We start from the raw sequence: 13,376 nt of genomic DNA, 5'->3' as shown, positions 1-13,376 counted from the left end.
TCAGTTAAGGACAAGAGGTCATAAATTCTCAGTCAAGGACCTCTTGGAACTCCCTCGGACCTCTCTCTTGTTCGGTCCCACATGGCCCCACGTCCCTTGTTTTGGCGGGGCTTCACCCTCATGCGTACCCCACTCCCGTGCGTGCGCTATTAAGATCCATCCACTACCAATCACCATCAAGCAGCAACCGGAAGACGAGTGATCCGACGAATCAACGCCTAGCCAGAAGATCCCAATTTTCCTATTGGCTAAGGAAGCGAGACGAGAAGGAAGAAGCTAGAAAAAGGATTCGAAGCTCCAGGACGAGACAGAACTCATTGTAGAACTGAGGGAGTTACATCTTCTAAATAAATCTACAACAGTTTTTCGCTTTTAACTCTGTGTACAAAGTTTATTTCTTAACTTCCACGAGCAGAGCGCTTCAGCGCTCCACGGGCACTCGAACCCACAATAAAAACCCCCATCCCACCACACTGCGACGCAACAACCGTTATAAACAGGAACTATGTAGATCAGTGATATGTACATGCATATGTGTGTAAGTGTGTACATCTATGTAGAAATAAGAAGAATCCGGTACCACGTCAGATTATCAGAAACTGTGACGCGTTTGTGACGTTGTTTATAAATTGCAAATTTTTTCAAATTGGTTGCTCGCATCGTTGTTGTTGTAGGTCAATAGTGAGATAGTATTGATCTAACAAAACTGACGTTAGGCTTGTTGTCGATTAAACAATTTGGCAGTAAACGTTTCTTGAAAAATGTCGTTTGTGTCCCCTATGCCCAGCCGGGAATTTCTTTGGGATGTTTTCCAGAGGTAATATCATATTTATTTAATTTCGCTTATTTACCTAGTTTCACTGTTATTGTTAATTGTTTAATGACTATTCCATCTACTGTGTATCGGTATTTCTAAAGAACGAATAACACTCCTAATCATGCACGTTACCGTTAATTGCATATTAATTCATCATCATTAGACTGCAGACTCTCGCATTGTTATATCAGAATGAGAATTGCATAGAATTTTATTACTTCCGGAGTGATAGAACTTCGAGAAGGTTAAAATGATAATAGTATCATTCCTTATTTAAAAAATATGTTTGCTTTATCTGTTATATTTTCATTTACGAATTCTATAATCTAATCACGAGTCATAATATAATTCTGGACAGTGAGTAACAAAATATATTTGATAAGAATTTATATATTTTAAAAATTCATTTCATTGAACCTTAAGTTTAAAAAGTTTAAACAGTGTAAAATAATCCCTATTTTTAATTAACTACTTAAAGAGTGGACAAAGACAGATCTGGTGCAATTAGTGCAGATGAATTACAACAGGCTCTCTCAAATGGTACATGGACACCGTTTAATCCAGAAACTGTTCGTTCTATGATTGGTACGTATTTGCTTACTATTTACTTCTAAATGACCATGCGAATTATCATAGACTTTTGGCACGTACTCCAATGAAACAATTAGTATTAAATTTAGTATAGTAGCACTGCACAGAAACATAAGCGTGCAATCGCACAATAAATTTGCATGGTCCTTTACTATTTCCAATACATCCATGGTTTATTTTATTGATGCAGGTATGTTTGACATTGAAAAAAATGATCCTGATTCTCCAGGTATGTTCGATAAAAATCAAAGAGGAACAGTTAGTTTCGAAGAATTTGGTGCTCTTTGGAAGTATGTAACAGACTGGCAAAACTGTTTCCGGTCATTTGACCGGGATAACAGCGGAACTATTGATCGTAACGAATTGAAAACAGCACTAATAAGCTTCGGATATCAATTGTCAGATCGTGTCATAGATACAATCATACGTAAATATGATAGAAGTGGTCTTCAAGGTATATACTTTGATGATTTCATCCAGTGCTGTATAATTTTACATGTAAGTGTACATTATATGAGTTCAGTATTCTATGTTTAGAAAAATGTACATTTCTGACATGTATCTCTTTTTCAGACCATGACTATAGCTTTCCGACAATTGGATACAGACCAAGATGGTGTAATCACAGTTCACTATGAACAGTTCATTGGCATGGTGTTCAGTTAGAGAAGATACGTCACTCCTTAATTTTTCCAGAGTCACTTTTGCCTGTTCCAAGCTATTAGGCTCTATTTCCATAAATCGCATCGGTTTTCGTCGTCAATTTTAAGTACATAATAGGTAATACTTACATTTATGTAACAAATATTTTTAACAGCGTCGTTAACCATATTGTACTTTTTAAATTCACACAACATAAAATGTTGAAAATAAATTTCAGAAATTTTGAACTGACGAGGCGTGGGAAAGAAAATATCGCTACAAAAATATTGCTGACACTATTTGTATTACTTGAAATACGATAAGATACGGCGCGATTTATGGGATGGCCTAATACAATATTTATAGCACGGATATTATATAAATCTTCTGGTATAGAAACGAAATTTTCTATTCGATTCGCTTATACATTCAATAGTAAAAGTTTAATGAAACGTTATAATGAATGGTAATAATGTTTTCCAAACATTATGGTACATTTGAAGTACATTCCTAATAAATGTATGCATATGTAACTTAAACTTGATAGTAATAGAGGTATAGTTATTTATGCTGGTTTAGTGTTCAACACAGAGGAAAATTAATGTATGTTGCTTATTGATTCATTACAACTATGGAACAAATATTAAATGTTATAGAATATACGATTACGATTCTCTGTACAATACACTCTTACATATATAATATTCAGAAGTTGACTTCTTATACCGTGTAACGAAAACGTGTCAATTATAAATATGTCAAAATTATTATTACAGTAAAGTCTTGATCTAAGGCGAACGAAGCTACACGATATTACAATTAGTCAGTTCGCCTATTCCCTACACTAGGGGTATATCCCGTGAGGGATATAATACAAAACTTTTTTATTTTTCATTATTTTTATATGGGACTTTCACTAACTTATTTGTAGCATTTTTCTCATTAAATAACACTAAACACGATATGATTTGAACAGTATTCAATGGTTTAATTGGCGGTATGTAAGGCGCCTTCGACCGCGATGTCCTTTTCTACGTTCGGCGCGGTCACAAGAAAATAGTAGCCCCACACGATCTATGTCATAGCACGTGCCCGAGAATTAGGCTTAGATCAAGACTTTACTGTATTCATATTTAAGTATTTTTTAACGATCTGATAGATATGTGTCTATAACTTCCGAGTATATGCATAGTACTCTATTTATTCCAAAAGATATTAAAAGCCGTAAGTTCGACGATACATTTACGGACCTCAAGTGCTTCGATTGTGTTTTCTTGAAGTATACATATATACTAGTTTTGTTTATATTTGAAATCTATATTTCTATACAATTTTACTGTCCGTTTGTACTACGTTTATATTCTACTGTACAATATTTTGTGTGTACCAAAAATATATATAAATCAACATTTTAATTCAACTGGAATCCCACGTGCGTGATACAATCAAGTGAAGCAATTAAAATAAATTGGAGACAATTACGCTGATCTTGAAGTGTACGACAAAATAACTTTGCACGTATCTTTAAAATTAAACTGAAGAAGTTACTTTAAAGTATACGGTCTGTGTAAGGTCGTATATTTCAAAGTTATTGAAGTATGTCAGAGTGTGCTTCATCTACATAGCTAATAAACCCATAAAGTTCATGCTTTCAGCTTTAATTAGAGTCCTAAAAACTTTAAAAATCCCATTGAATAGCATTGTAATATCATTTTTAAGTGCAAATGATTCTTGCCCCATTTCATATATGACATAATGCAAATTCTGGCAAGAATCATTTGTTTCATAAAGATGTCCGTACAGCGCCATTCCATGTAGCAGCAAAACGCTCAAACTGGTGGGCTTTTCTGTTTTGGTCTCGGGGGGTCACTAAGCACAGACGAAGAATAAGAGTAGACCAATCCAGAGAGGATATCTCTTATAATACCTCATGGATGATATAGAAATCTATCGATACGAGAATCTCACAGACGAGATGTAGGAGTACGCTAGTCACCTTATACTGTTTCGTATCGCACAATATGAACAGAGAGGATTCTCTGCAGGTACAAAGTACAAAAACCCCGGGCATGAGAGCCTTCATCTCCTCTCTGATATACACTGCTTCCTATATATACCATATTTATGATGTAAAGACATAGGACTTATTTAGACTTATTTTGTTTATATTTATATTTTAACTTAATCCATTGAAATTCTTACGAAAATATTTAGTACATTTTAAACATTATTTCCTTCAAACTGCAAGTGTATTATATAACTTTCAAATTATATAGATGCAAAAATACGCATGCGCCGTTTCGTCGAGTTCAGTGACCATAACTTGAAGCGAGTTTCCTATCTTGTAATCATGTGATACAAGATCAATAACTAGAAAAGGTTTCGTCACGGTACGAGTCCGAGTTCATTGTAAAACTTTTTGATCTCGTGGCCGTGATATTTTCGGTGTGATATCAGAGATGGTGTATTTTGTGTAGGTGACACTACAAACATAAAAATGATAACGGAACGTTTGATATATTATCAATAAAAGGAAAACCTGCGATTCTATAAAAAGACATATCTTGCTTTCATTATATGTGTTGGTGCAGCCAGAAATGTCAGATGCATGAATGATTGAAGGACCTTGGACTTCTAGTTCTTAAACCGTGTACGACAAAAAGAAATATCTGTATTATCCTCGTCGTAAACAGCTGATCTCCTAGTGTGCGTAATTTATATACAAAATGTTGCATAACATTAAACGCGTCTACAAGTAATTATAAGCTAAACGTCGTGTAATAATTCTTGGGGAAACTACGGCTGAAAAATGAGTTCTGTTTGGAAACGACTGCAGCGGGTAAACAAGAGGGCTGCAAAGTTTCAGTTCACTGTGTCATATCATGAAGTCACTTTAGAAACAACAACAAAATGGTATGTGTTTACTCAGTACTTTCTATCGTAATTTTATGCAAAATGGAGGTGTGTCATAATTAAATAAGAGAACCACTTTCATACATATAAATCTTTTAGCACATTTAGAGAATGTTATAATTTGAAACAGTTAATTATTGTCGAATGTAAATCTTTCTCATCTATTAGTATTTCAAAATAGCCATATGTATATCGTGGATATAGAATGTGCAAACAATTATTAAAAAATTTATATACATTCAACGGTATAAAAAGTGCTATTGATTTTTAATATATTTACATATATTATCGTGGTCTTTTCATTCAATATAATTGAATTTAAAATATAGGGTGTCCTATACAGTATTCATGCTTTTCTGTTTGTTTTATCACAACAAATAATTTGATATGCTTATAGTACAATAATGTGATGCTCATATGTCACTTGTAATAATTTCTGTGTTGTGTACTTACCAATGTAATTTTTCCACAATTTTTACGTTTAGGAAACCAAATAAACTAAGTGTTGTGTGGACAAGACGTAGTAGAAGAGTGACATCAGAACCACTAGATTGGGAACCAAATTTAAGTGATCCACTAAAAGGTGTCATTAGTTGGGCTGTTCCTGACAATCATGCTGTGTCTGTAACTTTATTCAAAGATCCACGAACTCATGAGTTAGAAGATAAAGATTGGACATTTGTAATCGAGGATGTAAGAGACAAGGCTTATATGAGATTTTAGATGTATCAAGTATTTGAGAAATACTCATGTTAATATTATATGCAATAGGTTTCTCCCACCGGTAAAAGGCGGCATGTGGCTGCCACAAATATAAATATGAAAAAGTACGCGACTTTAGAATCTAGTCAACAACAACTTAAATTAGATTTGAAGCCAACATCGAAAAAGATTGTTAGCGCTTCGTTAGAATGTACTTTATCTTGTGTCTTCTTGAGAGAAGGAAAAGCGACGTAAGATAATCTTAAAATTGCAAATTTTATGTAGGATCAATAAGGTTTATTTTACATCTAATATCATAATTTCTTTTATCAGAGATGAGGACATGCAGAGTATGGCTAGTTTAATGTCAGTTAACAATAACAGCGATATAGCACCATTAGACGATTTTGATAATGAGGATATACCTGAGGACGTTGAGGAAGTATCTGTGAAAAATCTTGACGAGATTCTAGATATTTCTGCACAACTTGATTTAATGACAAGTAGTCTTACCGAAAGCGAATTACCTAGCACTCCGATAAGTGGTAAGACTGTAGTAAGCATATGTTCGCACATGTGGAGGCTAATATAATAATGCTGTTGTCCATTTAACAGTGGCAAGTTTATCAAAGGACAATACTACACCTGTAAATGATAATGACCACTTCATTCGTGATATTAGTCTAACAGGCATTGTTGATTCCTTTAAGGATAAATCATCTTTGAAAGACAGTGTTGCCGTTGAAAACGAGTATGTTAAAAATCCTATGTTCAATCATGTGGAATTTACATGTAACACTAATATTAATACCATCAACATTTTTCGATACAGTTTCTAACAAACTTGTCATTTGTTTGTAGTAAAAACATTGAACACATTACACTGAGATTACCATTACAACCATTAGAACTAACAAGGAACGATGTTACTATTCCTAGATTAAAAGAGATTACACCAGGCCAGGATTTATTGGAATGGTGTAAGGATGTAACTAAAGATTATCCTGGTGTCAAAGTTACTAATCTTACGACATCTTGGAGAAATGGAATGGCATTTTGTGCAATCATACATCATTTTAGACCAGATCTTATGTACGTAAAGTTATAGCAATATTATATTGAATTTTATACATGTATATATATATATATCTCATATTTTTGATATTAAAAATTGGTGAACAAACATTTCTATATTTCCTATAGAAAACAAAGGTACACTAAGGTTACAATTGTTAACTTTGGCAGTTCGTCAAATATCTTATTTATTTGTTCTATTTATACATTGTTGACGTATATTCATTTGTTTCTGTTGAATAAAACATTGCAGAGACATAGATTCACTATTACCACACGATGTGAAAGGTAACTGTAAGAAAGCATTTGATGCTGGTGAAGCCCTTGGTATACCTAGAGTTATAGAACCAGCAGATATGGATATATTAACTGTACCTGACAAGTTAGCTGTAATGACGTATTTATATCAGTTGAGAGCACATTTCACTGGTCATGAGTTAGAGGTAATCAATAACAACACAACTTGTTATCATGTAACATAATGTATACACATATAATATACATTATATGTCCTACCTGTAGAGGTGTACGAGAACCTGAATATGTCGGGTATCCGATGATCGGGCCACGTCGAAGATTTTATTCGGTATCAGGACGAGTTTTCGAAAATTTCCTGATTCTCTAATATTCTGGAAAATCCCGAAATGTTGTAGAACCCGTCCTGATCCCGAATAAACTTCTTGACACGTTACGACCATCGGGTTCTCGCACACAACTAATCTGCTTACAATATATCTTATTTAGTTCTTTCACATATCATTCTTTTGGTTAAGAAATTTATTCCATGTTTGTAGGTACATCAGATAGGTAAAACCACAGATGAGTCTTCTTACATGATTGGTAGATTTAATACAGACAATAATTCAGATGTGAGTGTACAATTATTTAGTCAAGAAATAATCAATTTGCATAAGAAAGATCAAATGGAGCTTAAGAGCAATAAAATAGATAACATCAGACGGTATGTTGACTGTGTAGTCTGAACAGCTAGTCCAGAGAAATTACAAATTTATTTATTTCACAGGTCGAATCCATTTGATAACAAAAAAGAGGATGCTAATATTGATTCATTAAGAAATAGATTACATTTGAGCTTGAATACTGAGAATCAAGATCATGATCAATGCAATAAAGATAAATCACCATCTAGTGTAAAAGATGTCAAGGACATCATATTGGCTAGTTCGAAGAGTATTCTAGAAAAAGTGTTGTCACCGACTAAAGAAAAATATTTATCCAAAGAAAAGGTATGTATGTAAACCCATTTGCCAGCTATACATATATGTATGCATAATCACTGTGAAATCATTTATCTGTTTTATTATGTATCATTGTAAATTGTTGTACAAAATGGTAATATAAGGTGTTGAACTAAATTCACTACAGAACAAATCACCTCCAAGAGTACCACAAGTACAGCAACGTCCTATCTTAATGACCCGCCGACAATTAACAGATCCTTTCGGATCGGACGAGGAAGAGGAAAATATGCAGATAGTCGACGAGAAGTGGTCTCAATCAGTTTCAGTTAACAAATTACAATCGCCTGTTCGAGATGTCAGTATATCTAAATTGCGCAAAAATATATTATTGCATTAACACTTCTTAATTTCCATTTAATTTATTTTATTTTGATTAATTGATATAATTTTATAACGTTAGAGCTTACAATTTTCAATATTACTGTAAAGAAATGCCATGCATTGCACATTTATGAAATATGTTAATTCTTTTTTAGTAAATACATGAAATATTTCTATTTCACGCGATTACTTCTATATGCTGTCCATATGTAATATTGTTCTAAGCATTAGTTATTTTATTTTTAAAAAGATATGTTTTCAAAAGTTTTTCAAAAATAAGTAGACGATTTTTACTGACAAGAGATAATCCTGAATTAATAAATTTTGAAATTTGTTAATAATTTACTTGAAGTGTAGACGGAAAAATTAAAAAATATTCTGGACTATCCCTTACATGTTATGTTCATTTGCATGTGCACATAACGCCTCAACGCATTGTGAAATACACAGTGCATATGTCTAGTGTTTATGCTAATTTGTATGTGATGGAAGAAATATACGTATAATTAAACTAACACTATTAAGAATATAAATCATTATATGTGCTAACAGTCTTAAATAACAGAAATTACTAATATCAATAAAACATAAGCATTTTCATAATGTTTACTAATTCTGATATCTTTATATTTCTTCTGTCTAGTACACCATGTTTGTAGTTGTAACTGTTTTTCTCTGTACACTGTTGTACTTCTGGCTTCTTTATTCTTTTATAAAATAATTTATTTCTTTCGCAAATTTTAATATAGCAAGTAATATCGTAATAATTAAGTAGCAAATGCATCTTGTTGTAGGATGCAACTGACAAAGGAAGTCGTGATAGTACTGAATATCAGAGTGTATCATCACCTCACAGAGAGCAGCGTTCTCAACATGTAATTAGTCTTTGTACACTTTTTAAGTTGTTTATTGCTTGCGACTAATTTGCCATTTTTTAATATTAGCCATTAGTCAGTCGGCATGATGAATTAAGAGAACGTGCAAGACAACTGTTAGAACAGGCCAGGAATCAGACAAAATCAGCTGGTCTTGTTTCTGCCGCCGCTAGTCCTATCGAGGTTTTGTTTCCTCAATTATATATATTTGTATTGAATGAACGTACACATGAGTTTACCTTCATTATTATTTCATATTGCGCGCGTTGGCATGTGCAATCGAAGAAAATGATACTTCTTGATTTTTAGAGTCAAAACGACGATGAAAGACAACAACAATTACGCGAAAGAGCAAGGCGTTTAATAGCAGAAGTGAAAATGGGTGTTAATGTTTCGTCGAATCAAACGAACGATGACAATAACAGCGACAGACGATCGATAGATGATCAAAATAATAGTCCGCGACGAAGCATTACACCATCTACTCCTGGTGATAGATTTAGTACAAAGGTGAGTGTAAAACGTCATAATAAAAGATTTCATTTCATTCTATTGGGTTGGCAAGAAAGTAATTTCGGTTTCTTGAGGTGAAGTAAAACCCAATTTTTTTATACAATTATCCAGAACGGAATTTCTTAAACAAATTCTGACACGTGCGTTCTATTAAGAGATTAACAGCATAAACTTACATATTACTTAACATATCTCTTTGTGAGCCTCAGCAGCTTTTTTGCCTTTATGAAAATAAAAAAATAAAATGTATCGATAACGTTCGTTTTTACACTTCATGTTAAAATTCACACAGAACTAACACTTGTAAACAAAATTACGTGCAATTTGCTTCAAAAGTAAACTAAAAGTTACAGTTGCCAAATGCCGAAAGGAAAAAATCGTAACTATTATAATATAATTTGTAATGTGAAATAAATATTCTAGTCCGAGTACAATGGAAACATCCTGGGAACTCCAAGTGTAATAGACAGTGACAAAAAGACCGGTTCTCCCTTGTACTCATTCTCGAAAATAATAGAGAGAATTTCGCCAGACAAAACTAGTCCCGATGGTACATCATATACGCTAAGAGGAGTAGGTGTCACGTTTATTTATTGCAATAAAAATTCTGAATCGAATGTGATAATTATAATATAATTTCTTAAATAGTTGGGAAAGGACATGACATCGTACATTCAAAATGAATTAGAAGCGTTAGAACGAGAACAAACTCAAATAGATATACAAGCAGGAAAACTTGAGAAACAGCTGCGCGCTGCTATGGAAAGTGACAATGAAGAAGAAACTGAAAGACTGATGTCTCTGTGGTTCACTCTTGTCAACAAAAAGAATGCGCTTCTAAGAAGACAAATGCAATTGAATATACTGTAAGCTATTATTTTGTTATCCGTTCCAATGATAATTCTTCGATAACACGTGTTAACTTAACGCTACTGTTTTCAATACTTCAGGGAGAAAGAAGACGATTTGGAACGCCGATTTGAACTTCTGAATCGCGAACTGAGAAGTATACTTGCAGTAGAAGATTCCAGGAAGACATCCGAACAAAAGATGCGCGAAAATTTACTTCTAGAAGAACTAGTTTCTATTGTGAACAAGAGAGACGAATTAGTTCACCATCTCGACACGCAAGAAAGGGCGTAAGTATATTATACTTTGTAATGTACATACGCATAGTGCATAATATTGATTGCTTCTACTTCAAGGATATAAATAGCTCTTCGCTTTTCATCATAGTCACTAGACAAATTATTTTTACCTTAAATAAAGTGACTTATTTTAATTTCTGTTTTGTTACAGTATAGAGGACGATGACGAAATAGAGCGTGATCTATCTAGAGCTGGTTTAGCTCAACGAAATAAAAATTGTGTGATACAATGAAGAACTTCATTGTACCATTGTTGCGACAGCAAACAGGTACACCTTCGCCGATTTCAATTCCATATTTCATTAAAACGAACGAAGAGAAAAGAAACTTCTTCAAACCATACTAATTTTTGTTTAAACAAATTGATTCTGACATTAAATTAGTAATTGCAGGTGTTGCCCCTTTTGCTGTGGAGTTGCCAAAGAAACCAGAAAATTTTTCATGACGGTAAAGATAGCCAAGGATTTCGTAATCTGCGAGACAGTAACGTTTAGAAACTTATTTTTTACAATGAATTATATACCAATTGTATAATCAGTGTTCCATATTTATATAAATTCATTATTAAGTACGCGTCAACTTACTGCTACTTCGCATATTAGGATCAAATTTAAACTAACAACCGCCCTGTCAAAGCAAAAAACCTACAAGCAAGTAAAGAATTTGTTATAGTGTTAAGAATTTTATAAAAAGAAATTGTTACGTTCGGTTACAGAAACATTAATTTTGCTTCTGTAGAAATATATTCGTGCACGTTTGAAAACTTTCTTGAAGAAAACAATAGTGAAGAAGGACAGTACTGACTCGGTGTAATTGTGTCCCTCGCTCCAAGTGTCACAAGTGTCCGCAACTCTGTACAGTTTTTCCTCCGTAATATCTCATTCATGAGACGCTCGGGAGCAGTGGAAGCTATTTTGTCTTTACTCTGATTGGCTGGTAACTCGCACGGCCGCAAACAAAAAAGGTAAAATAGAATAGTAAAAATTTGAGCATTACTTAGAGGTGTGCGAGAACTCGAAAATGTCGGGTATCCGATGGTCGGGACGCGTCGAGACGAGTCGGGTTCTCGAAAAGATCGGGATTTTCAAAGAGATCGCGATTCCCGAGAATATTCGAGAACCTGAATATGTACGGGTATCTCTAATCGCACACCTCTAGTATATGTATATATAACTATACGCGACACTACGGAGGAAAACCTATGCTATTTCGACGTGTAAAAAGTAGCAATAGTTCATCTATATTTTGCAAATGCTTGTAGAAGGGAGTCGTCGAATGAAATCGCACTGAGGAAAATACCGTACATCATTCTGAAAGTTTTCTGATTCAAATATGGTGCTAGAATATATGTACTATAATGCTTTTAAAAAAGTATGTTAGCGCAATCGGTTCGCTATCACTTCCAACTTTGAGAATTGTTCAGCAAAACAGGTTCTCTCTGTTGCTCTTTTGAAAGCATTATCGTGGATTAAAGAAAAGTAATGTAGGAAGGAATGTTACGATATATACATATGCATATATACTATATTACTTCTGCAATTCTTTGACATTGTTCATTATATTTATATTTACCGCACCGCGGTATACATATGCACTAGAGGCACTCGAAAAACTCATTCACAGAGACAAACAAACAAACAAACAAACAAACATACAAACAAACTTTGGTAAAATGGTATCAGTACTTCATCAAATTTAATGCGGAATAATAATCGAAAACAGTACTCATTTTTTTCATACAATCATTGATAGTTATCTCGTTTGTGCCATATAAACATCCTAATTTGTTTGTAACCGTTATACTCATTTACTCCGTGTGTAAAATATTTGCCATTTTAGGAAGGTGATATATACAAGTTTTCCTATAATATATTAATTATTTATTACTGAGTTTAGCATCAAGATACAGGAGGCCTAATCGTCTTTGTACATCCTCTTTTCTCTCCCCCATTCCTCCTTTGTTCTCATTCTCCTCTTACGATTTGTTTTCGTGAAGAGTATAGATTCTCCTAAAAATTGTAAAAAGACGATTATTGCAGAAGTGATTTAGATATTCGAATAATAATTTACCTAGAGCAGAGTTGGGCAACTCGTTGCTCACAGGCAGTTGCTCAAATTTCAATATAGTATGGCCCCACAATGTAGTTCATGTCCACAAATGACCCTTGCGGGCAGCCCACGGTATCAGGCCTGCGTGGGCTGCTACTGTGGGTTGTAGCTAGATGATGGGGGTGAGCACACAACCATAAGTTATCAATAGACTGTACGTCTTTATACATTTGTATAGATTAATTTATAAAAATCAATATTTTTATTTTAATCATACCACAGGGAATTTCCTAACCAATGGAAGAAATATTTCCCTTACGTCCCTGGTAAAATGTATTCGTTTCAGCAATATAATTTTCATAAAATTAAGTGTAAAAATGTGCATAAAGTTCCTTAGTTTATTATCAAGTATACAAGCTCATCTTGTTATGTGATTGTTGTAAAAGTGCGAGCCTCCTATAAAAATAGA

The 13,376-nt window shown here is 33.7% G+C and overlaps 2 protein-coding genes across 7 annotated transcripts; both read left to right on the top strand.

Moving 5' to 3' along the window:
- The first annotated feature begins 545 nt into the window (after window positions 1-545).
- On the top strand, window positions 546-3,465 carry Alg-2 (Apoptosis-linked gene-2). Of its 3 annotated transcripts, XR_013081900.1 has the most exons (5): window positions 546-817; window positions 1,296-1,402; window positions 1,599-1,906; window positions 1,982-2,188; window positions 2,289-3,465. XR_013081900.1 is itself a non-coding variant. In XM_076784660.1 (4 exons), exons 1-4 carry the CDS (start codon window positions 762-764, stop codon window positions 2,072-2,074), a joined length of 564 nt encoding a protein of 187 aa, XP_076640775.1. In that variant the 5' UTR covers window positions 547-761; the 3' UTR covers window positions 2,075-3,465. The 3 variants fall into 3 exon arrangements, 2 of the variants coding, with proteins under 2 accessions (XP_076640775.1, XP_076640776.1); XM_076784660.1 differs by having other exon boundaries at window positions 547-817; window positions 1,982-3,465; XM_076784661.1 differs by having other exon boundaries at window positions 548-817; window positions 1,638-1,906; window positions 1,982-3,465.
- A 963-nt stretch (window positions 3,466-4,428) lies between these two features.
- Ehbp1 (Eps15 homology domain containing protein-binding protein 1) lies at window positions 4,429-11,554 on the top strand. Of its 4 annotated transcripts, none has more exons than XM_076784675.1 (18): window positions 4,429-4,963; window positions 5,449-5,656; window positions 5,735-5,916; window positions 5,999-6,210; window positions 6,281-6,416; window positions 6,605-6,757; window positions 6,993-7,182; window positions 7,534-7,700; window positions 7,764-7,986; window positions 8,126-8,296; window positions 9,117-9,197; window positions 9,267-9,380; window positions 9,507-9,707; window positions 10,134-10,283; window positions 10,359-10,576; window positions 10,661-10,849; window positions 11,010-11,127; window positions 11,251-11,554. In XM_076784675.1, the coding sequence occupies exons 1-17, from the start codon at window positions 4,860-4,862 to the stop codon at window positions 11,089-11,091; spliced, it is 2,781 nt and encodes a 926-aa protein (XP_076640790.1). In that variant the 5' UTR covers window positions 4,429-4,859; the 3' UTR covers window positions 11,092-11,127; window positions 11,251-11,554. The 4 variants fall into 4 exon arrangements, with proteins under 4 accessions (XP_076640790.1, XP_076640788.1, XP_076640789.1 ...); XM_076784673.1 differs by having other exon boundaries at window positions 6,527-6,757; XM_076784674.1 differs by having other exon boundaries at window positions 6,527-6,757; window positions 11,242-11,554.
- The last annotated feature ends 1,822 nt before the right edge of the window (window positions 11,555-13,376 follow it).

Source organism: Halictus rubicundus, chromosome 3, assembly GCF_050948215.1.
Source record: "Halictus rubicundus isolate RS-2024b chromosome 3, iyHalRubi1_principal, whole genome shotgun sequence".
Taxonomy (NCBI): Eukaryota; Metazoa; Arthropoda; class Insecta; order Hymenoptera; family Halictidae; genus Halictus; species Halictus rubicundus.
This window is presented reverse-complemented; position numbering and strand designations above follow the sequence as displayed.

Coding starts and splice junctions, on each gene's coding strand:
- Alg-2 (XM_076784660.1), top strand. CDS start 762: ATGTCGTTTGTGTCCCCTATGCCCAGCCGGGAATTTCTTTGGGATGTT. Junction 1,403..1,598: donor AACTGTTCGTTCTATGATTG/GTACGTATTTGC, acceptor TTATTGATGCAG/GTATGTTTGACATTGAAAAA. Junction 1,907..1,981: donor AGTGCTGTATAATTTTACAT/GTAAGTGTACAT, acceptor TCTCTTTTTCAG/ACCATGACTATAGCTTTCCG.
- Ehbp1 (XM_076784673.1), top strand. CDS start 4,860: ATGAGTTCTGTTTGGAAACGACTGCAGCGGGTAAACAAGAGGGCTGCA. Junction 6,211..6,280: donor ACCTAGCACTCCGATAAGTG/GTAAGACTGTAG, acceptor TCCATTTAACAG/TGGCAAGTTTATCAAAGGAC. Junction 10,284..10,358: donor CATCATATACGCTAAGAGGA/GTAGGTGTCACG, acceptor TTTCTTAAATAG/TTGGGAAAGGACATGACATC.